The sequence below is a fragment of the Phascolarctos cinereus genome, unplaced genomic scaffold (assembly GCF_003287225.1).
Source record: "Phascolarctos cinereus isolate Bilbo 61053 unplaced genomic scaffold, phaCin_HiC Scaffold_1;HRSCAF=81, whole genome shotgun sequence".
NCBI lineage: Eukaryota > Metazoa > Chordata > Mammalia > Diprotodontia > Phascolarctidae > Phascolarctos > Phascolarctos cinereus.
In genome coordinates this window covers 115544201-115568835 of record NW_027555514.1, presented here as the reverse complement: position 1 = coordinate 115568835, position 24635 = coordinate 115544201, and the positions used below count along the sequence as shown (strand labels likewise).

Here is a 24635-nt window from a genome sequence, read left to right as displayed (position 1 = left end):
TTCAAAAGAAAGAATGCTGGTTCTGGAGCCAGAGGATCTGGGTTCAAATCCCTCTGCTGACTGTTGGAAAGTCACTTAACCTTTCTGGGTGTCTCAGTTTTCCCACCTATAAAATGGGAGGTTGGATCCAACATAGCCTCTGAGGCCCCTTCCAGATCTATATCTATGATCCTCTGACCTGAATTTGAATTCTGACTCTGCTACTATACTTGGGTTACCTTGGACAAGTCACTTAACCCCTATGAGCCTAATTTTCATCATTTGTCAAATGTGAGGGGGTTGAACTAGATAATCTCTAAGCAGCCTCTTCTGGCTCTATATCTATGATCCTATGAGAATGTGGCACCAGTGGCAGAGCCAGATACCCAGCATAGATGGATGGTGTTTTTTTTTTTAATTTTCATATCCTTTTAAAAATTATTTATTTATTTTTTAGTTTTCAATATCCACTTTTATAAGATTTTGAGTTCTAAATTTCACTCCCCTCCCCAAGACAACATGCTATCTGATATAGACTATACATGTACAATCATATCAAACATATTTCCACTTTAGTCATGTGGTGAAAGAAGAATCAGAACACAAAGGCAAAAACCATGAGAAAGGGGAAAAAAGAGAGAAAATAGTATCCTTCGATCTCCATTCAGACTCCATAGTTCTTTTTCTGGACGTAGACAGCATTTTCCATCATGAGTCTTTTGGAATTGTCTTGGATCCTTGCATTGCTAAGAAGAGATAAGTCTATCAAAGGTAGTCATCACACAATGTGGCTGTTACTGTGTACAGTGTTCTCCTGCTTCTGCTCACTTTACTCAGCATCAGTTCATGCAAGTCTTTCCATGTTTTTCTGAAATCCACCTGCTCATCATTTCTTATGGAACAACAGTATTCCATTACATTCATATACCACAACTTGTTCAGCCATTCCCCAATTGATGGGCATCCCCTCAATTTCCAATTCTTTGCCACTACAAAAAAGAGCTGTTATAAATATTTTTGTACATTTGGGTCCTTTTCCCATTTTTATGATCTCTTTGAGATATAGACCTAGTAGTGGTATTGCTGGATCAAAGGGTATGCACAGTTTTATAGCCCTTTGGTCATTGTTCCAAATTGCTCTCCAGGATGGTTGGATCAGTTCACATCTCCACCACGAAGGCCTTATTCCAATTTTCCCACATCTTCTCCAACATTCATCATTTTCCTATTTTGTCACATTAGCCAATCTGACAGGTGTGATGTGGTACTTCAGAGTTGTTTTAGTTTGCATTTCTCATTAATAATGATTTAGAGCATTCTTCATATGACTACAGATAGCTTTAATTTTTTCATCTGAAAACTGGATAGCTTTTTTTTCAAGCACCTCAATATTGGATAAAAGAGACAGGGTATGTATACTCACTTTTCAGACTTCTGAATCATATTTCTTGCTGATGCATCAATCTTGGGTTGTTCTAAACCCTGGTCAATAGTGCAGTCCTGGGATGGTGCTTATTCTCCTGCTACAATTCATATTCATCTAGAACACTGAGGTTTATAAAGCACTTTCTTCACAACAACCCTATGAAGTGTAGATAATGCAAGCATTATCCATTTTTGTTTTACACACAAGAAAGTTGAGTCTGAATGGGAGGTTAAAGTGCTTTGTCCAACTCACCCAGCCAGTAAAGTCAGAGCCAAGACTCAAACTCAAGTCTTTTCATTACATCACTCTATTATAATAAAGTGTCCATGGTAAGAAAGACTAGATGTAGAGTTTTTTAGTTGTGACAAAAATAGATCATCATAAGTAGCCCTGTTTTATATCCCTTCAAAGGATTATTTCCTTTCTTATTTACATACTCCAGTTTCCAGAACAGAATCCAGTTGTTCAAATTGCTTTATTTACTCCCATAATATGCACACTTTTTATACTATCTTTTTTGGTCCTAAATTAGGGGGTGCAGTCGTGATCATACAGTGGATTTTGCAGCAGAATGTATTCAACAGCAGCAAAAAAAAGGGATGATTGGCAGAACAATAAGGTAGTCAACGACAGAAGGCAGTCTGGAGCTGTCTGAAAAGGTGGCTGATGGCCTTGAAGGGATTCATTTGAAGGTGTCTAGGAACAGCAGCAGCTAGTAGCAACAGAAACCTGCAGCTGTCAGTCAGCAACAACAGCAACTGGTAACCAGAGGGGCAGAGAAGACAGGTGACAGCAGAGGCAGTGACCAAACATGCATCTCTGGAATCAACCAAGGCTCAAAAGGAAATGACAACAGGGAAAATGAACTCAACAGCAGCAGAAAAGTTGAATTTCAAAGCTGCCCCAAGGCAGTACAAAACTACGAATGTCAAGGTAGACCCTTTAAAAATTATGATGGAAATTGGACAAGTGATACTAAAGTGGCCAAACTACACAACCACTCTGACAATCTGTCTTTAGTGAGAAAACTAAGGAAAAGTGATCTGGGCAATTAAGAAGTCATAAAGGCCTTCTTAATACAGGTGTGGTGATAAGAAAGCCAAAGCTGATAGAGCTTGCCATATCTGGAATGCACTCCCTGTCACCTCCACCTTTCTAGAATCCTTAGCTTCCTTCAAATACAACTCAGGTGCTACAGAAGCCTGTCCCCAATTCCCCCCAGTAGTGCTCACATGCTCTCGTGCTCTCCCCCTCTCCCCTTCTCTGCTTTCCTCCTTCCCTCCCTCCCTGTCTTGAAATTACTATGCATATATTATTTATATATCTATGTACATGTTGCATACCCTGGCAGAATGTAAGCTCGTTGAGGGCAGGGGCTTTTTTGTTTTTGTCTTTGATGTATCCCTACCAGTGCCTAACATAGTACCTTGCATATAGTAGGCACTTAATAAATGTTTGTTGAATTGAATTGAGCCCAGAAAAATTAAACATGTGGAAAGAAATTCATAAAATCCTAGAGCTCTGAGAGGTCTTCAAGGTCATCTGCTCTGACCTCCCATCCAATATGAGAATCTCTCCTCCTGACAGCATCATATTCCTATCAACACAGATTATCTATCTTGGGAAAACCAAGGGAACTAAAAAAGGCAGATGTGTAAATATTTGGTTTATGTTATTTTATGCATTGTGTTATGTGAGCATTGCAATAGCCGCATGAAGCAGGTACTGCTGGTATTTTTATCCCTTTTTTTGACAGATGAGCAAACGGACTAAAAAAGCTCAAGTGATCTGAGTTAGGGCTGCCTGACTCCAGGTCCAATAATCTTTCTATTACCGATCCTTGCCTCTTTAATGAGCTAATAAACTTACAGGACTAACAGCAATTGTTTCAGGAAAAGCACAGGAAATGGGGGAGGAGACAGGGAATTGTTCCAAAGCCAAAAGAGAATCAAGTTGTTCAACTCAGCTGCAACAGCTCAAAATTTGAAATGATCAGTTAAGGTATCTGTATGGAAACACTATCAGACATAAAACAAGTTTGACATGAATAAGACAGTAAACTGGGAAAATCCTGGACCATTCACTTGTAAGAGGGAACTATCTGAACTCCCTTCTAGACACAAATGGGGAGAATTCCTTCAACCTTTTCCCCTCACCCGACCACTCCAAATATATAATTTTAGTATTTTGTTCTCTGCTGGGATTATATATGGATAATGGAGAAAAAGTGGCAAATAAAGAAAAGCTAGCATGGCTTCATGGTGAGCATAACCTTTCCTCTTAGAGAAGCTACTTGGCAGCACCCCTCCAGGATGCAGAAACTGTTCCACCTGCATAGTCGTTCCCTGCCCTTACCTCAACTTGCTTGGGACCACACCTCTGAGCACTGAGCAGGTGACACGTCCTGACCATCCAGTGCTCTCCCCTGATTTATATTAAGCATAATTTCCACACTCTTTCTAGCCGCACTGATTGAAACAGGTATGACTTTAGGGGAAAACGCACCCACAGAAATCCAGGACATCGGGGCTTTACACCAGTTACAGTCAACTTCCAGAGTCTTGGCTATAAGGCTAAGAGATGGAGGTCAGAATTAGGTGGTTATCCTGTAAATGAAGTTTGTCTTTGGGGCCCCCAGGAATTCTCACTTGTTTTCATTGTTTCCCTAGTTAGAGTTGACAGGAAGATAGAGGTCTAAAGACTGGGGGAAAGAAGAGGAGATAAAAGAAAGGCTAGGAAAATGGGGAAGGGAGGGGAAGCCAACAAAACTTATTTTGTAATTACATTTAAATTATTTAATTTCAATTGCCATAACAATTACTGAGTAATTCTCTTTAAATACCTATCAAGACCTCTATCATCATGTACAACTTGCTTTTCTTTTTAAGTATATGATAAATTTAAACTGTAGCTTTCAAAGCTGTCCTGCTTGTCTATGGTTCCTTCTGACCTTCCCTCTGTTTTCTTCTCTACATTTTTTTAAAAGATGCCTCGATGACCCTCTTTCTTTTCTTTTTTTGTTATTCTGTACTTTACTCCATCTTCCCAGGTACCTCCTTCCCCATTGGAAAAAAGAAAGAAAAAGCCTAGAAACAAATGGGGATTTAAAACAAAAGCAGGTGGGGGATAAACAGAGAAACATAGCCAGAGAATAGGAGAGACTAAGAGAAAAACCTGGAGAAGAGGTAAAGAGGGAAGGGGGAATAGAGAAATAAAAGAGAAAGGGAAATTGCCAAAATTCTTCTGTGGAAGGAACCACCATGTTTTTAGCCTTCCAGGTTTGTAACCTTGGCATTTTCCTGATCTCCTTACTCTCCCTCCATATAGCCAATCACAGTTTCCAAATCTTGTTTCTACCTCCACAACATCACAACATCCCTCCTCCAATCCAATCCCTTCCTCTCCACCTCAGTTCAGGCTTTCATTGCCTCTCACTTAGATTATTTGAATGGCCTCCTCTTTCTCTCTCTGCCTCAAGTCTCTCCCCACTTCAGTCCTCCCTCTACAAGGCTGCCAACGTGAGTTTTCTTAAGCACAGATACAATCATGCCACCGCCCCACCCAGTCAACTCCAGCGGCTTCCTATCACTTCTAGAATCAAATATAAACTCTTCTCTTTAGCTTTGCAAGTGGCCCAACCCTTATTGCATATTGCTCCCCCTCCCTCACTCTGCAATATGGCCAAACTGGCCTCCTCTGCTCCCCACATAGTACAGTCCTACTTCGGCCCCTGTGTCTTTGTACTGGCTGTTCCTCAAACTTAGGATGCATGCCTCCTCACCTCCACCTTAAAGAATCCCTTTCTTTCATTCAAAAGCAGCACAAGCACCACTTTGTTAGAGAAATCTGTTTTGTTCCCCTATACTACTAGAACCCTCCTCCTCCACCTACTTTCTAATTATTTATACTTCTATATTTCCTTGTTTTCTCCATCAGAATGTAGACTCCTTGTGAGTTGAAATTGTTTTGTTTTATTTGTATCCCTAACACCTAGCATAATGTCCAGCACACAAAGGTGCTTTAAAAAATGCTTGTTGATTGATTGAAGACACTCTGCTAGAAAGCCTATAGTCATAGGATCTATCACAGACTTAGAGCTGAAAGGGCCATAAAAGAACCTCCACACTTTTAAAAAAATGAGGCATTGGAAAGATAAGTGACAGAGCTAAGGTTTAAACTAGCTTCTGACTTTTAACCCAACACTCATTCTGGGGCACTACATTCCATCAATGCAAACAAATAGTAGCACTGAACTCTTCCAGTCAACCCTCAGCCCAGGTGCCCTGGATGAGTGGTGATGAGCACAGCTGTGAGATGACTGTCTTCAAGAAGTGATATAGGACAAGAAAAGGGGCATGTATTTGGGAGTGCAAGCTCAGCTCCCCAGAGGGTACTCAGTTTTTGAGGCAATGATACAAGTTGGAACGTTGGGCTATCACTGAATCTACATAAGGACTGAGAAAGTAGTTGGTGCTATAGAAGGCCCCCAATTCACAGCTATGAAAGCATGCCCTAACGATTTTGCACACTTGGGCCAAGAAAAAAATCTGGAGTTGCTACAAACAGGTTCTACTGGTCCAAGGTGGATGTAGGAAATACTGCATACTGAGTCATATTCTGACTTTTTTGCCTCCTAAATATAAGGTCCTCGACATTTTGGTACTGTCCTCCCTTTCCAACTTTTATTTCATGCTATTCCCCTCCACATATTCCATGCTCCAATATACCTGGACTATTTGCCCAATCCCCTATAAACACCCTATCCTTTTTTTTTAAAAATAGATTTCTGTTGCTATCTTTTGTTTTTACATCCCTAAAATTTCTCCCAGTATCTCTCTCCCTTCCCTTTCCTAGAGAGCCATTCCACATAACAGTTAATATTTTTTATCATATAATGTTTTTAAAGGAAAAAAAATAAAGCATTCTAACTTGAAACTCCATGCTCTTCATCGTGCTATTCCCTATTCTTAAAATGGTTCCCTACCCCTAAACTCCTACAATCCTTTAAAGATCAACTCAATGCCAACTTCTTCAGGGAGACTACCCTGGTTCTCCCAGTTGAAAATTCCTACCATGGACTTCACATACTAATTTGCTTACACATCTCTCCTATACAAATATTGTTTAATTTGTGTATTTGTTAGACACATACATACTTAACAGATTGTAAGCTCCTTTAGGGAAGCAACCCCCATCCTTAACCAAAATGTATCTTTCCTAGAGCCAGCACAGTGTTCTTATTACAGTGGAAATTTGATAAATATCTATGTAAATGAATTGTTTATTAAATTTCTTCAAGGTTCCATTCAAGTCCTCCATTCTTATGAAATCTTTGATGATTCAAGGTTACTATAGTTTTCTTTTTCTGAATTCCTGGATTTGCTGTCTGAATCACTCATCTTTGCATTTAATCACGGGAGCTGGGGGCCTGGAGAGGAATAGAGGACAGTCTTGTCAGGACTGAACATCTGGAAGCACTTTTAAAATATGTTGTGGACTCCCAACTTAAAAAAAAATACATATTCAAGCCCTGGGGTGTGGTCTGTCTGTTTTCTCTCAGTTTTTATTTGTTCCTCCTTTCTCCATCTGGAGCTCTTCTCAATCAGGTCTCATTTGGAAGGGAAACCATGCTTCCAAGCCTCTCCTGATAATAACTGACCAAACCTTTCTTAGGTTTTCTATGAGTATTTATTGCTAGTACAGGAAGAGACATGGGGCACAATATAAAAGGGAAAAAGTACAATGCCAAGTTTCCTACTTTGCTCCCACCTTGGAGTCTAGGGAAAAAAAGTGTAAATATGTGCATTATACCTCTGTTGGGTGGTTTTTTTTTTTATTGCTATTAACCCAGGGGTTTAACAAACAACAAAGGAAAGTTACAAAGTTTTAAAAATCAAACTGAGTACATGCTCCTTGTATTCAGTAAAGGGCAACAGGAGCTAAACTTAGATCCAGCTATTTCTTTTGCTTCTGTCCCACTTCTACTCAATCAAGACTGTCAGTATAGAATTCTCATAAGCTTCCCCCTTGACTGACATGAGTTCATATGGCCAAAAAAAGAAAAAAATCATAATCTGAGGGATAACCTTGCATTGATGAGCTCTTAACTTAGCTAGCCTGGTCTACTGTTTCCAGGGCTGAGGAAAACTTCCAAAACTTGCACTCTGCTGACATAGCCTTTAGAATCCAGTCAGCTTCATTCCCACAGCCTCAAATGACGTGTCAGCAGAGGACTTCACATACCTTCTCACAACTAATTGTAAACTCCTGTGGGGTAAGAACCTGAACATACACCGGTCAGTCAATATGCATTTATTTTCTAGAATCTTATAATCTCAAAATTTTAAGGGGCTTAGAAGTCATCTATTCCAACCTGTACCTGAAGAAGAATGTCCTTCACAACATTCCTGGGGCTGGGGTAGAGAGGGGGTGAGGCTTATCCAGCCTGCATACAAAAACCTGAAGCAATAGAAAGAGGTGAATGCATTTACTAATTGTTAGCTTTCCCCCCTTCTCTCCTTTTTTTGCTGGGCCAAGTATTCCATAAACACTCCCTGAACTTAGTGGAACCAAATTAAAATTAATATGCTTCATGTGATTCTTAGGTCACAGATATGCAACATGATAATATTGTGCTGGCCAACTATTCAATAAATACTTGTTGAATTGAATTATTTGAATACTTTAAAAAAGTATTCAAAAAACACTTTTTTAACTTAATGGAACCAAATTAAAATGAATCTATTTTCATGCACATCTCATGTCATGGATTTGCAATGTCATTTTGTGCTGGGCCAAGTATTCAATAAATACTTGTTGGACTGAATTGAATACTTTCAAAATTCAATAAACACTTCCTGAACTTACTGGAATAAATTAAAATGAATATGCTTCATCCATCTCTCAGGCCTTGGATATGCAATGAGGTGAGTTCCAAGCATAACAAGGACACTAAATCTGGGGTGGGAGGACCTGGGTTCAAATTCAGTCACTGCCCCTTACTGTGTGACCGGAGTTTGATTACTATACCACCCTAAGCCTCACTTTTATCATCTGTAAAATAAGAGGGCATGAGGTAATTAGGTGGCACAGTGGATACAGAGCGCTGACCTGTGTTCAAATCCAGACTCAGACACTTGGTAGCTGTGTGACCCTGGGCAAGTCATTTAATCCTTGTTTTGCCTCAGTGTCCTTATCTGTAAAATGGGCTAGAGAATGAAATGACGAAGTATTCCAGGGTCTTAGCCAAGAAAACCCCAAAAAGGGATCACGAAGAGTCGGGCACGTTTGACAGAAAACTGTCCAACTGAACAATAATAAAATGAGGGGGGAGGGCACCAGAGGACCTGGAGGCCAAGGACCGCAAAGAAGTATCAATAGCTACTTGTTGCTGATCAGGTTCATAATCGATTAGAGCGCATCCCCCATGAGGACGTCCACGCAAAGACCCCAGTCCCCGGCTCGTGCAGGGAGTGAACTGAGGAGCGACAGCGAGCCAGCGAGGAAGACCCGGCTCCAGGGAAGAGGCTTGGGCGGGAATCAGGTCCACGCCACTCCGCGCGCTCGTGGGGACGTGGCGCTTTCCAGCCAATAGGGGCTACGTGCCCGTCGGACCAATGGCCGCCCGAGGAGGCCGGGCGTCGGAGGCGGGACCTCCGAGGATTGGTCCGGATGGAGCCGGCAGCGCGGACGGGGGCGGTGCGTGCGTCCACTTCCGGTTGGGTGGTGCGTGCGCGCGTGAGGTGAACCGGTCCGAGCGAGGTGGCGGCGGCGGCCCCGGTAACGGACGTGATTCCTTTCCTCCCACGGCCTCGCTCGCCCCTGCCGGCGTGGTAAGCGTGCCCCGATCCCCCTGCCTATCCTGTAGCGGTCGCCGAGGCTCGGGGGCCTGGGCCCTGAGGCTCCAAGGCCGCCTCGGCTTCCCGGGACCTCCTCATCCCGGAGGGCCCCTCTTCTCCAGGGCCGTCTCCCCCTGAGGCCGGCTCTGAGAGGGCGGGGGACGGCCTGTCTGAAGCACCGGCCCGCCTTATTTATGGGGCTTGGAGGGAGAGAAGGGACCAAGGCACTTTCCCGGGTGGCAGAGCCGCCCGCTCCCCGGGTTAGCCGGCGACAGAATCCCCGTCACAGTCCGTGTGAGGACGTGGAGCCAAAGTTGGTAACTGTGAAGCCAAGGCCTGGGAACGTAGCCTCTCCTGGGCTGCCTGGGATGCCCCTCCACTCTTGGTCTGGCCGGACTGGGGAGCGCGCGGCTGTGCACCGTGACTCACCGGACCCGGCAAGTCTGAAAGCGGCCGCTAAATGCTGGCCTGGTGCTGCTTTTTGTTTCAATGGCATCTCAAGCCAATCCTAGAACGAGCCGTCAGTCCACAGGTGGGAGGAATCTGGGAGAGCAGGCCGTCCAACGCCTTTAAAAAAGTAAACGAAAAGTTAAATAGTACAGCTGGAAAAGCATTGAAAAACTTTAAGATTTAAAGTTTAAGGCATGCGTGGTATTTTGGAAACCCACTGGACTTGGGAGTCAGGAAAGACCTGACCTTGAAACTAGCCTCTGACGTTTATTACCTGTGGAACTATGAGCACAGGTCCTAAGATCGTATAGCTTTAGAGCTGGGAGGAACCAGAGGGGCCATCTAGTCCGCACCCCATCATTTTACAAAAAAGGCAACCGAGTTCCCAAAAGGCAAGGCGCCTTGTCCAAGGTCACAAAGTAATCCGAGGTGCAGTGTCCTCTTCTGTAAAACTGGGATGTATGAGTTGGTGTGTGTGTATATATATATAAGTATATATCCAAACAAATTAGGGTATGTAAATATGTCTCAGTAAATTGGTGTGTGTATATATACGTCACAATAAATTGGAATGTTTACATAAGTATATAAAGTATAGATAAAATAGGGGTATGTAAATAGTAATACTTGTAGAACCTACTCTACAAGGTTGGCTCAAATAAGATGATGTAGGTAAAAGGATCTTCCCCCCCCCCCAATTTCATTAACTTAGGGAACCTTCCCATTGCCCCAGGAATCTCACTCCCTTTATGTATTGCACTTTTCAGTTTATATCCCTAGAGAGTTGCCTGAGATAAAGTGACTTGCTCTGAGTCAGGAAATCAGTGTCTAAAGCTGGACTTGAACCCATTTTTAAAAGTTTCATAATTTTTTTTACACCTTACTCATTTTACCAATATTCCTCCAGACCCAGCCCCTTACCCCCCCCAAAAAAAGTTAAGCAATGAGATCAACATTCTGCCTGAAATATCTTTGCTGAGAACAGAAGAAAGTGTTAATCATCCATTCTTCTGGACCCAGATTTGTCATTGCAGTAAGGTTGTCTTGCCCATATAAAATGGTCTGGTCCCAGGGCACAACTCTTTGCTGCTCACTTTCACCACTCCTCCCACCATACATACTCATACATGCTCCAGTGAATTCCTCCTTGAATTTAAAGAAAGAATGGAACACAATATTCTACTGCATAGGCATTGAGATGAATGACTTATCCTTATCGTAACTGTCAGTACTGATGGTAAAGAGATTTCTGTCTACCTTAAGGCTCAGGTCTTTTTGACTCTATATGAGAACATCCCCAGGTATAATGTTTAGAAATGTATTTGTACATAAATGGAATTAATTTGAATTTCAAGTAACAGCATTCCAACCAATACAAGATTTTTGCTTGAGTATCAGTGGTCTCTGTTAGGGTTTTTCTAAGGCTCTTATCCAGTAGTAATGATATAATTAGGGAAACTAAAAGCACATTTGCATAAAGTTTCTCAAAGCAGTATTTTTACATGTTATTTGAGTATGCTTACATAGGCTGCTAAAACATATTTCTTAGGCATTTTGAAGTTAACATTTTGTTACTACTAAATAATGCTGGTGGTTCTTTATTCACCCATTAGTAATCAAATATTTATTGAGGGCCTAATATACGGAATGGTGTATATAACTCATTGCAGTACAGTTTATAATAGATTTTCCTTACAATAGGTCACTGAGGTGGCTAGTACAAATATTATTCCTATTTGGTGGGAAACTCCTTGTGTGGAAACTCTCCACAAATGGAGGTATACACCTTCAGTTTTTTAGCCTGAGAAAGTTGCCTGGGATCACAGAAACAATCTAGCCCTGCAACAGTCCTTTTTCCATTGTACCACCGCATATCATAATCATAAATATATGGGAAGAATTGGTAGAGAGCCAAGGAAAAAGGGAGGGTAGTAGTAGTCAATGAAAATGTTTTCCAGGCTCATAAATTCCTGGATTATTTGCTGTATGTTAATGTGAACACTTCAAAATAAACAGTAGTGATGGTAGGAAGCATATGTCCTTCACTCAGAACAGCTGAAACAGCATATTGACCTGTTTGTTGTTGGATCCTAGCCAAGCCAAAGGAGGGTGTCATAGGGATATACGGGGTATATAAGACCTAGTTCTTGCTCTTCATATATGATCTATTATAGGAAATAAGCCGTTTGCTTTGCCCCCACACAATAAGAATATTCAGCAAGAATACAGTGGCACTTAGCTTCTTGTGGACTCCCCCCACTCCATGTTGACTGGAGGGAGGTTAGGAAGAGGAGGAAGGAAGATATTAAGCATTTATTAAGTGCCTACCTTGTTCCAGTCTCTGTGTTAAGCACTTTACAAATATTACCTCATTTGATCCCTAACACCATGCAAAGTAGGTGCTATTTATCCCCATTTTACAGTTGAGGAAACTGAGGTTAAGTGACTTGCCCAGTCACATAGCTAGTAAGTGTCTGAGACTGGATTTGAACCTAGGACTTCTTGATTCCAGTCCCAATGCTCTATCCTGGTAGCTGCCTTTGAAAGGAAGGGAAAAGGAAGCTGTGGTCAACAGAAGGGATGAATCACATAGGCCAGTCAGGTCCTGAAGTCAGCTTTATCTTTTAGGTAAAACCTCCATATGTTGTAGGTGAGAAGAAAGAATTTGTCAGGGAACTGCTGGACCTTACATGTTGTAACCATGCTGCCTAAATATGAGAAGTGGTAGTTAGAGTGGTTGAGGTGGTTAGAAGTGGCTTGACTTGCTTGTCAATTGTTGCTTTGGCTAGGCTGGTTTACCTGCTCTGACAGTAGAAGATGGTTGATAGTTGGTGTTGATAATGACAAAAATGAAAAGCCTCTTCTCCACAGGTGTTGCTCCCCTGGATGATGACTGAAAGAGCCAGCCTGGTGGGGAGGGGGGTGCTTGTAAGAGTGCTTTTTAAGTGAAGATCCTGTATTTTAGATAATGGATGAATTTGACTTTTATAACATTTATCTTTCTTGGGCTCATCTTAGATTTGGAAGGTTATTGGAATCCATTAATTTATTTCTTTGGGTTGAAATGACCACTTTTATACAATAAGGCCCTTCTTTGACCAATTATGGAAATCCTTTCCCTTCCAAATCTAGCTGAGAAAGGAGGTATTTTGTTACTACATTTACTTCTTCCGTGATTTAGCACCAAACATTAGGTATTTGGTCAGTCAAAATAATTGTTTGCTTATTAGAGTTCCTTAGGAAAATTTAGTTGTACCAAAAAGCTATTAAGCTACACACACCCTTTCACCTAGCAATATTACTACTAGGTCTGTACCTTCAAAGAGATTAAAGAAAGAAGAAAAGGATCGTATGTACAAAAATACTTGTAGGTGGCAAAGAATTGGAAATTGAGGGGGTGCCCATCAGTTGGGAACAGCCAAAGAAGTTGTAGTATATGATGTGATAGAATACCATTGTGCTGGAAGAAATGATGACGGGGGTGGTTTCTTGAGAAACCAAGGAAAACTTTTATGAATTGTTGTAAAGTGAATTGAGCGGAACACTTAATACAGTAACAATAATGTTGTAAGAGATACCTTTGGAAGGCTTAGGAACTCTGATCAACACAATGACTAGTCACAATTCCAGGGGACTCATGATGAAACATTACCTACTTCCAGGTAGAGAGGTAATGGTCTCAGACTGCAGAATGAGGATTTTTGGGGGGGGGGAGGTAAGGAGGCATGTCCAAATGGGGAGATTGGTTTTGCTCCATAATATTTGTAACAGGTTGTGGTTTTTTTTCCCCTCATTGGGGAAGAGGGAGAGAAATTGAGTGCTGAAAGGAAAATTGAACTTAAAAATAAAGTTTTGGTAGTAATTAGAAGGTATTATTGAGGGTTTTTTGGTTGTTCAGTTGTGTCTGACTCTGTTACCCCATAAACCATAGTACACCAGGCCCTTCTGTCCTCCACTGTCTCTTGAAGTCTAAGTTCATGTTTGTGAAACAACAAACTATGACACTATCTATATATTTGCAGCATTGACTTTCCTTTTGTTGGCAGATGCATCCGCTGCAGCTCAACTTCCTTTAGCCTTTGGCCCAGATGCTTCATTAGAATTGGAGTTACTTGTAGTTGTCCTCTACTCTTCCCCAGTAGTTTATTGGACACCTGACCTGAGGGTTCATCTTCCAGTGTCACCTCATTTATCATTTTAGTGATGTTCATGGAGTTTTCTTGGCAAAAATACTGGAGTGGTTTGCCATTTCCCTCTCCAGTTAATGAGTTTAGTCAAGTCATTCTGAGTGATTACACTTCTTCACAGTTGCTCTCATTCTGTCAACAAATAACCTTTCATCCAAAATGACTAGATTAATTGGGAGTGAGGAGGAGCATAAGATAATTTAGATTTTATAAGGAAAGTGAATTCCTAGGATTTTGTTATAAACAAAATTTCATGCTACACAAGTCATTAATCTTCTCCACTTACCAGTTATTGAAGCAGTTCATGAAAATCATTTGTAAAAATTAGGCTATTGCTAATATATTAGAGGGGGCAGCTAGGTAGTACAGTGGGCAAGAGTGCCTGGTCTGGAGTCAAGAAGACTGATCTTCCCGAGTTGAAGTGTGGCCTCAGACACTTACTAGCTGTATGACTCTGGGCAAGTCATTTAAGTCTGTTGGTCTCAAGTTTCTTCATCTGTCAAATGATCTGGAGAAGGAAATGACAAACCACTCCAGTTATCTCTGCCAAGGAAACCCCATATGGGATCACAAAGAGTTGGACAGTACTAAACAATGACTGAATATAATATAAAAGTATGACTTTTAGAGAGTGTGGTATAGTGTAAATGACTGTACATTTGGAAGCAGAAGTCCTGTGTTCAAATTGTAGCTTCAGAACTTATCAGCTGGGACAAGCAAGTCACTTGATCTTTTTGATCTTGTGCATAAAATGAAGATAATTCACTATTTACCTTGTATGTGTTGTGAGGGCAGTACTAGGTAAATATCATAGCTTGTTATGTAAATGTGAACTATTACTACTTTAATTTTCCCACATTTCCTATGTCCTCTTCTATATTCTATGTTTTTCTGAGAGAATGGGTACTTTAAACATAGTCCAAGAACTACTAATTCATGAAGTTTTTCCAGTTGCTGGTATAAATTTTTCACATGTAACAATTTGCCGTACTTTTTAGTGTGAAGTAAATGAAATCAAATGCACCTTAGTATATTTAAAAAAAGAAGTCTTACTTGTCCCTTTACTTCCATTGAGGGATTTAAAACGGGAGGGGACATGGTAGGTTAGGGTAAGGTTCTCTTTTTGCCCTAGTGAAGTGGTCTATGAATGGTGGGAGTAAAAAACTAATATCAGTAAATTTGTGGGAGAATGTGGTAATATGCTATAGATACATAAAGGAGATAGATAGGGAGAGTCTTTTAAAAGTCATGGCAGTCATCTCTACAGAGCTGAAGGGGAGATCTTAGGTCATCTAGACCACAACCACTACCACTATTATTTTACAGATGAGGAAATTAAAGCCCATAAATGTTAGATAACTTGCCTGAGCTCACATGGGGAAGTAGTATCAGAACTGGAATTTAAACCCATATTCTCTGACCCCCAAATCCAGTGCTTTTATCACTGTACTGTATTTTAAGGCAGCATTCAATAAGTTTTAAGTGCCAGACGTCCACGTTCTAAAGTCCAGAGATGTCAGGCACTCAGAGTGACCTGAACCAGATTAAAATGCAATTGAAAAATATTTAACAAAAAATAAAAATACAGCAGAACACAAATAATATTAATATGTGGTTTCTAAGTCATTATGCAGCCCACCAAGATCCTTTTGTACAGCTAGGGGGAAGAACTTTCTTATCTAAGTTTGACATCATGGTTCTAGTTCTTTGCAGGAGTTTTGGGTAGGGTTATAGCACACATTTAGAGTCATAAAAGACTTCAGAGTATTCTGGGGTAGGCCTAACTCAGGCCAGTCCAGGACTCAAAGATTAGAATAGACTATAAATTGCAATGAAATGACTTTACCAAAAAGTATTAAAAAGCTACAGTTTCTAAGGTCAGAAGGGTATTGTTCTTATGGGGCAATGGATATTCTGCTAAAACCTCGAACATCAGCTCCTCATAGGCTGGACCTTTTATGTCTCTTGTCATCAAGGAAGTCAAACCAATGGTAATACCAAGAATGGCCTTCCCCATTCCCTTAAAAGGAAAACAACTCAGGCTGCATAAAATTGAGACCACTTCTACAACATGTTATCCAGCCCTTCAGTTCTTAACCTAGGGTCTAGGGACCAGCTTCCCAAAGGCTCTGTGTGTAGATTGGGTTGGGGGGGTGTCCTAAACTTGGATGGGGGAAGAATTCATCTTTATTTTCACTAACCTCTAACTGAAATTTAGTATTTCATTTACTTAGAAACATTATTCCAAGAAGGGATCCATAGACTTCAGACTGCCAAAAGGAGGGTCCATGATATAAAACAAGGTTAAAAACCCTTGATCTAAGTCCAGCCCTCTCATTTTACAGATGAGTAAACCTAGGCCCAGAGAAGTTAAATATTTTGCTCATGGTCACACAGGTAATAAACAGTTGGGATATTTTCAAATTATGGAGAAACCCAGGGATGGGAGTAAAGAAAAGTTTTATAGCCCGGCAGCAACTGACACTTTCAAAATGAGTACAGCCCCCAACATAAACTCCCAGAACCAGCCACAGTAGTTGATGAGTCTAGAAGCATTTATTAAGTACCTGCAGCCTCCAATACTTTTAAAACCCAGGAAGGGATACAAAATAATGCCCTTCTCATTAGGCTTGCTCTCATGAAGGAAGCTCTGGGTAGTCAAGAGGAGCAATATTACCACCTGAGAGGAACATGAGTTTTGTGTAGTGAAGGGCAGGGTCTCACTCAGGCACATTTGATTGTTTTTGGGGTTTTTTTGTTCTGTTTTTATTTTTTGTTTTTTGTTTTTGTTTAAATTATGATGTCATAAGCAGGAAGCTTGGGTATTGGCCAGGGAGGCAGTGCTTCCACTCTCCCAGGCCTAGAGCATGGAGGTTTCCATTCCAACAAAGAAAATTATGGAAGAGAGCAGGACCTGAGGAAGAGGTGTTCTTAGAACCGGGGTATCCTGTCACAGGTACCTCTGATAGACCCAAAAACATGAATGTTTTTTGGGCCACCACACCACAGCACCTAACAATTTTAAATTGTTGCCTGGTCTCTGGATGGTAATCTTAACTAAAACTACAAAAGAGCATTTCCTTCTTCCTGTTCATATGTCTTTACATTTCAGTATTATAACAACTTAAAGAGGAAATCTCTAACACCAGATCTCCTTAGTCTGTATGTGTGCTTTAGCATGTTTTCTGCATCTATTGGTGGTGGTGGTAAAGAAGAGATCTGGCTACTAGGGCTTCTTTCTCTATACTGAATTTTGGCCAAGAGCTACCCTGGCCTAATAAGTTTAGCTCCTTCTCTAAGCCTTAAAGAACTCTTTAGATCTTTGTTAAGGGTCACCCCTTTACCACTACTTATTTAACACTTCAACACAGCATGTTTGCCCGCAGGAACTCTTTTTCTTCAAAAGCTGAACATTTGGCTCCTAAATTTTTGGATTAGTTTCTATATTAGAAACAAATTGGTTTAACAACTCAGGTTTTTGTTGCTATCTTTGGTTTATACATCACCTACATTTTTCATTGTATCTCTCTTTTTTTTTTTTTTTTTGCTAGGCAGTGGGGTTAAGTGACTTGCCCAGGGTCACACAGTTGGTTAAGTGTTATGTGTCTGAGGCCTGATTTGAACTCAGGTCCTCCTGAACCCAGGGCCGGTGCTCTATCCACTGTGGCAGCTAGCTAGGTGGCGCGGTGGATGGAGAGCTGGGCCTGGAATCAGGAAAAAATGAGTTCAGATGCAGTCTCAGATACTAATAATAAAAGCTTGGTGGCAGTAGGCAAATCATTTAACCCCTATTTGTCTCAGTTTCCTGAGAATGGTTTGTAAGGTTGACAAAGTCTTTTACTCATAACTCTACTCTTAAGTATATAGTATAAATTATTAGTATTTTCAATTTATAGAACCAGTACAGAAAGGGTTAATTAGTCTCCCTGTGGTTATATTGCTAGCAATTGTCAGAACTAGGACTTGAACTCAAGTCTTTTGACTCCTAGTGCAGTGCTTTTACCACACCAGGCTGCTATTCTAGAAGATAAAGTAGTAATTTCTCTTTTATAAAGGAAAAACTGAAGCAAAAATTTATGACCATCCATCATACAAAATCATAGTCAATGGCAGAGTTAGAGCCCTGAAGCCTAAGTTATCTGACCCTTAAATCCATTGCTTATTCTGTTACATTATGCTGCCTCTGAGTCAAAATAACAGACCCCAAATGTTGACTATGCATTTTGTTTTCTCCTCTAAAGATATTACAATATGGGAAGTGTTAACTTTCACTAAATGTTGAGTCTTACAAGCTTTCTGCTTGGCCATGTCCGATCATGAAGTGGGCTGTAAACATTTATGCTGTAATGCTTGTTGTTTGTAAGAGTTACCAGTGTACAATATTCAATTTCTCATGTATGTAGTTTAGCATTAAGAAGTTTGGTTGAAATTGAAATCCTTTGTTTATGTAATGAGTAGAATGAACCTTGTGTCAAGGTCTCTATTAAACCTGAACTTCTTTTTACTTCTGACTTTGTATCTCCTGAGTATCATCCACCTTGCTCTTTGGCTCTCCGTGGATTTTTGTTTAACAGAATCATGCAGTCTCTAATACAAGATGATCGTGACACTTGCTCTGGGAATTTTCTTTAATGGTTAATGTAACATCATCTTTCATTCTCGAAGCCCGTTCTAAATATTTAATTTGGTCAGATGGTTGAAAAAAAAAACAAAACCAAAAAACCCAGAGTTCTACTGACTCTCAAGGAACTTTCTTTTTTCTCTTTATTTGTATCTTCATTTGATTTCTTATGTAACTAGTTTTGTGTCACTTAAAAAGTGTCATTTAACAGAAGTAGTATGTTATACTTTACAGAAATAGTTTTCAGAACATTAATGCAGAATATAAACTACTATCTCAGTTTGGAAGAGATAGTAGAAAGAGTTTTGCTTTACCACCTGGGTAAAGAATTTTGTTCTACCTTGTTAGATGTCTTGTGTTTGTTCTAGAAACCTCTCTCTGCATGAAAAGCTTTTATTGGCTTAAGGGTGCCCTTTCAGCTAATTCAGGATGAATCTCTACCATCTTTCTCCTGAGCATCCATTCCCCAAGGTTTTTTCACATTGTTTCTGTTCTTTCACATTGTGTTTCTGTTCTTTGATAATCTAAAAATCTTTAATGAAGAGTCAGGGTTATATACCTTAGTGCAGTCAACTTTCTAAGTTGTCTTAAAATGTAAGTTATCTTTTACTTCCATCTTCTCCTTTCCTGTGGCTTTAAATAACATGGTTATTTAGCTTTTGAACTACTTTAGGGGAAAAGCTATTTTTTTCTGGCTTGAAAAATACATTGATACAAGGTAATGCAGTAGAACTTTATATATTCATTTTAGAGAACTGGCAGCATTCTAGATGTATTCCCCCCACCCACACTCTGTGATCTAGTTACACTCTGTTTCTCATGCATGATACCCCATTTCCCATCTCTGTGCCTTTGCAATGGCTTGCCCTCCAGCCTGAAAATGGACTCTCCCCTCATCTCTGCCTCATAGAATTCCTGTCTTCCTTTAAGACATAGTTCAAGCACTACCTTTCCTGATCTCCTCAATTGCTAGATAGAACCTTCCCTCTCAAGCTGCCTTGTATTTTACTACTTTGTATTTGTTCTATTTATACATGTGTATGTGTATTTCCTTGTTGCCTCCCATGTTAGATTGTTAAGTCCCTTGAGTGTAGAGATTTTCATTATTTGTGTTTACGTCCACAGTGCCTGGTGCATAGTAGGTCCTTAATAAATGCTTGTTGGTTGATTGATTACAGAAATTCAGATATGGAGGAAACTACCTTTCTTCTGCTGCCATTGATTTCTTTTTCCTATGGTACTAATCCTTTTCAATCCTCCAACTCCCCAGCTCTCCCCACACCTCTTTCCTTCCACTTAGTTCTCAAATTTTGACTAAACCATAAAACTTAATGGAGTAGTTTTGGATAAGTAATGCTCCTTTCACGTCTTTTTGTTTTATGTGAGGCAGTTGGGGTTAAGTGACTTACCCAGAGTCACACAGCTAGTGAGTGTTATGTGTCTGAAGCCAGATTTGAACTCAGGTCCTCCTGACTCCAGGGCCAGTACTCTATCCACTGGGCCACCTACTCCTGGTAATGCTCCTTTCAATGCTCCTTTTTGAAATGTATTTCAGAATAGGTTCTTTAATTGTGACTGTCCCTTAAAATAAGGTCGAGACCCACAGTTTAAGAAACACTGAAGGGGTTGAGAGTGGAAAAAGTTTAAGAAGCCCTGCCTTAAATCATGCTTTAGCTTTCAGTGAGATCATTTCTTTGTCTAGATTCAGTTCTGATTAAAGTGTCAGAAGTTTTTGCTCTCTTTTTTTAAATATTTGTTTAGGATCATGCAAACATGTAGGGACCTAGATCAGATTCACTACCAGTGACTTACTATATGATGAATTAAAAGCCCTTTGGTAAGAGCACTGTATTTATTAGGCAGGGTTGTAGATTTACATTGCATGTGGGCCATTTTATTCACTTTTGTTCTGTGCCACATACTGTGCATTCAGTTACCAGTCATTTGTCTTTCAAGTAGATTCGTTTAGTCACTACTGGAATGGAGTAAGAGGTAATGAATGAATGAATGAATGAATACAAACCCATTTTCAATACTAATGAAATAATTCAAATTGTTTGCCAGTCTGCTTGTGAGTTAGTAGGAAAATCCAGTGGAAAAATTGCTAGATGGGGAGTCAGATCCTGATTCTGCCACTTGACTGATTGACCCATAGAGAAATCACAACTTCTCTAAGCCTCAGATTCCTTACTTGTTGGATTAGATGACTTTGAGGGTCCCTTTCAGCTCTAAATCTATGATTCTTTGAGATGTAAAAACTAGAGGAAAAACTAACACAAATCTAGTTGAAATTTTTTTTCTTTTTATAGCTTCAGAAAAATATAAAAGGTTGAATGGAAGGAGAATGACCTATATATGATTTTAGCCAATTTTTTTTTCTCCCCTGGCCCTTTTTACCTCAGTCAGTATGGCATATCATTAGCTCTTCTCTGCTAATGACCCCTTTACTATCAATTCTCAAATTTCTATAAAAGGAATCAAGGAATAGATACTTTCTGTATTTTGCTAAGATAATAACGGACAGTATTTATGGGTTAGGAGATAATGTGTTAATTAATGGAATATAAACTTTTTGAGTGAAGGAACTGTTCTATTTAATTTTTTTTAAGGCTCATACCTAGCAAATATTGTATGGATATAGTAGGTACTTAATTTTAGTTAAATTGATAGTAGGATCTAGGAGTTTCAATAAAAGTTAATCTATCCCTTCAACTAAAGTACTTTGCCCATATACTTTAGCGGCTTTTGTTTCTGTTTTTATCAGTTCCAAATTCTCTCCCACCCCCCCTTTTCCCAAGGCTGTGTGCTTTGAAGGGAAAATGAACAAAATAAAACATAAACTTACTTTCAAATTGCAGACAAATAAAGGAAGCTGTGACAACATATCCCTAGTACTGTGGTATATAGTATCTGTTAAGTGCTCCCATTCTAATTTTTTAAAATTAGGATGTAGCGGTAGCTAGATGGTGTAGTGACTAGAGCCCTGGCCCTGAAGCAAGGAAGACTTCAAATCTGACCTGAGACACTTGACACTTACTAGCTGTGTGACCCTGGGCAAGTCACTTCACCCCATTGCCTCACAAAAATAAATAAATAAAATAAAATTAGAGTGAAAAACAGGGAGACTTATGTGATTTACCCAGGTTCATAAGGGAAGAACAAATTAGCACTATAACTAGGAAACCATACTGCCATATGAATTATCTGCTTCTTCTTTCTTTAAGATCTGATCAAGTCATGGACCTGCGACAGTTTCTGATGTGCCTATTCCTATGTACAGTCTGTGCCTTGAGCAAGCCCACAGAGAAGAAGGAAAGAGTACACCATGAGCCTCAGCTCAGTGATAAGCCTCATGATGATGCTCAGAATTTTGACTATGACCATGATGCATTCTTGGGGGCAGAAGAGGCAAAGACCTTTGATCAGCTGACACCAGAGGAAAGCAAGGAGCGACTTGGGTAAGGGGTTAGCCCTGAGAGGGATATCTAAATCATTCTCCTTTTTCTTCTCTAGCTTTCCTCTCCTTTGGATCTGTATTAACTATAACCTGAAGCCCAGCTAAGAATCAGTGCCATTAAAGGTTGAGAGTCTGCTTCCCTAAATCTCCTTATGAAATATTTCATACTAGTACATATTGATAAAACCAAATCATCTTTACATAAAAATGTAGAGCAGGTAAAGGCTTCTCCTTGTGCTATACTATTTTAATACAATGTTGGTGCTTTGTATTAGTTTTGATACCAGCATGCCATTACAAGCTGTGACTGAGGTCACAGTCTTTTGTGAGTAATAAACTGTGCTTTGGATTCTTTGCCTTCCGTTAAGACTGCCTTCTGTTAGGTCTCAGCCTCCCGATATTCCAGCTGCTGCTAAAAAGCTGTTACTGGCTACAGGTTTGTTCCAATTATAGCTTTTAGTGCTAGGACATAAGAGCTGACACAATAAGAGTAGGACTGTGGTAATTTTGGAAGCCTTTCCATTTGTCATTGTGCCTTTTTAGGGCCTGAACTTTTTCAGTTCCTTATCCCTTTAGTTTAAGAGCAATTGGAAGTCCAGATTCCGTAGCCTCTGGGAGCTTATCCTCTCCAATATACATTAAATTTCAAACTTTTTAATGAGCCATGTTTTCACTAGCAAATGAGTACTCCTTACTGATAAATTTCATGCATTTTCCGGAGCTGAAAAATTTATTACCTGTTATATTTGAGTGATTAAAACTTTTCATCTTAATTGAACTGGCCCTCAGATGAAAAGAGTTTATCACTAAGTTTTTCCTGCCAGGTAAGATGTATCAGAGTAACACTTAAGTAGAGAGGAAGTTATTCTTTTGAATATCATGCCTCCTATTTACTTCTGTCCGAGGGCTCTTTTGGATAAATGTGTCAATCTGCAAAGCTATTCCTATTTCTATATAAGTGTAATAGTTGTTTCGTTATAATTAAACCACATTTGTTTCACGAATCTTTTTCCCTATTCTAAGATCTTTAGGGGATTTTTGTCCCTGAGGGAAGAAACAACTATTCTCGTCATTCATCTCAAAAACTACTTATCCTCTATGTAGGTCAGTGAGTTAGAAAAAATTGTTTTGCATTGAATGTAAAGGATACATATTTTAAACCGAGCAATGACTCTTCATATGAATAAGTTGCTTTTTCTAAGATTTAAACTCCTGTTTTTCTGTGTAACCTTCAAAAGATAACTTGACTCCAGTGATTTATTACAGGATTTCTTGTGAGGAATGTGTCAAGATTAATTTCTGTTAGGTATTGAAGCCTTCCTCACAGACTTGTTCACAAAAAGGGGATATCTTTGAATGATGAGAAAAAGCAGTTCTGTGTTTTTACTCTCTAAAGCAAAGGTTCTTTACTTATTTCAGTTGGTCTGTGAACTTGGATAAGAAAAAACCCTACATCTTTATTTTCACTGCAATTTAGCATTTCCTTCAATTATTATAAAATCTTATTCTGAGAAGGGATCCACAAGCTTCACCAGTCTGCCAGTGGAGTCCATGGCACAAAATAAGCTTTAGTTTGAACAAGTGCCACACACAAAAAAGCTGTTAAATAGAATGTTTACTCACACAAAAGTTTCATGTTCAGTTGCATGCTTGCTTTATATCTTATAAATCTTTTTGGAAAGATAAGTGTATTTTTTTTATTGTACATCAAGCATCTGCCCACCTGCCGGTCCATACAATTTTCAGTTTTCCTTTTGTCCCCTGATCAGCCCACTTTGCATTAATATAACTCACTTTCCAGAGTTACTCAAAACTATTAAGGGCCTTGAGATTTGGGTTCTCTTCTCATGAGAACTGCTGTCCCTGCACCTTTGGTTACAAAACTTAACTGTTTACTTGAAGATCACCAAGCCAAGAGTAACCCTATTGAGAATAGAGTATCCTAGAATTCTAGATCGGGAGCTGGAAGGAACTGAAGAGGCCATCTAGCTCAGCACCCGCACTTTTCTGGTGTGGAAATTGAATCCCAAGGAAGTCATAGGATATTAGTGGAAAACAAAACTTGAATAAACCATATACTGTGATCCTCAACTTTGAGCTGTTTATGAGACTAGAGCTTAAGAGAACACTTTTGATGCTTATTATTGCAAATATGTAGTGTCAAGTACAAATGTAATACCTCAAACAGCCACTAGATGAAGATGTTACTCTATGAAAGTCAGCTTATTTTTGTTATCTCTCTTGTAATAACAGATAGCATTTAAGAGTTTCTTTTACAAACCACTTCGAGCATTTCAACCCTGTGAGCCTGGTTTTTTTTTTCCCTTGGCTTTCTCACCTTCTTCATTTTCTGCTCTTCTGTTCTCATTTGCCTGTTCTCCCTTAAACGGTCCATAATAGAGAATTGAAGTATATATAGTCCTAAAGGTCAATGAATGCAATATTTTTTTGTTTCTCTTGTCTGAGTGAGCTTAAAATTTTTTTTGGCAGGGAGGGAGTTTACTTTTTTTTCTTTGTGGTTCAGTGTTTTTTAACAGAAAAAAGGCCCTCTACCCCTATTGAATTTACAAAAAGAAACACTTTGGGTTTGCTTGTATCAATCGCAATGCAAAGCTGCCAGTCAGTTAAAGAGAATAGTATAATCTCAGTTGTGTCTAAATATTTGTGTGGTACCTTA

General features: G+C 39.7%; 1 protein-coding gene and 1 long non-coding RNA gene across 3 annotated transcripts in view; one reads left to right on the top strand and one right to left on the bottom strand.

Moving 5' to 3' along the window:
• Positions 1 to 7702: 7702 nt before the first annotated feature.
• Positions 7703 to 8951, bottom strand: LOC110219142 (uncharacterized). The gene is made up of 2 exons (XR_002327529.2): positions 8790 to 8951; positions 7703 to 7864 (listed from the first exon to the last, which is right to left on the bottom strand). It is a non-coding gene; the product is annotated as an uncharacterized LOC110219142 (long non-coding RNA).
• Positions 8952 to 9105: 154 nt separating this feature from the next.
• The window catches only part of CALU (calumenin), a 31344-nt gene continuing 15814 nt past the window's right edge, over positions 9106 to 24635 (top strand). The window contains exons 1-2 of one of the 2 annotated variants that reach the window (XM_021002302.2): positions 9106 to 9237; positions 21726 to 21959. In XM_021002302.2, coding sequence (XP_020857961.1) covers positions 21739 to 21959 — 221 coding nt within the window. In that variant the 5' untranslated portion in view covers positions 9106 to 9237; positions 21726 to 21738. The remainder of the gene's footprint in view (positions 9238 to 21725; positions 21960 to 24635) is intronic. The other variant, XM_021002301.2, reaches the window with a different exon arrangement.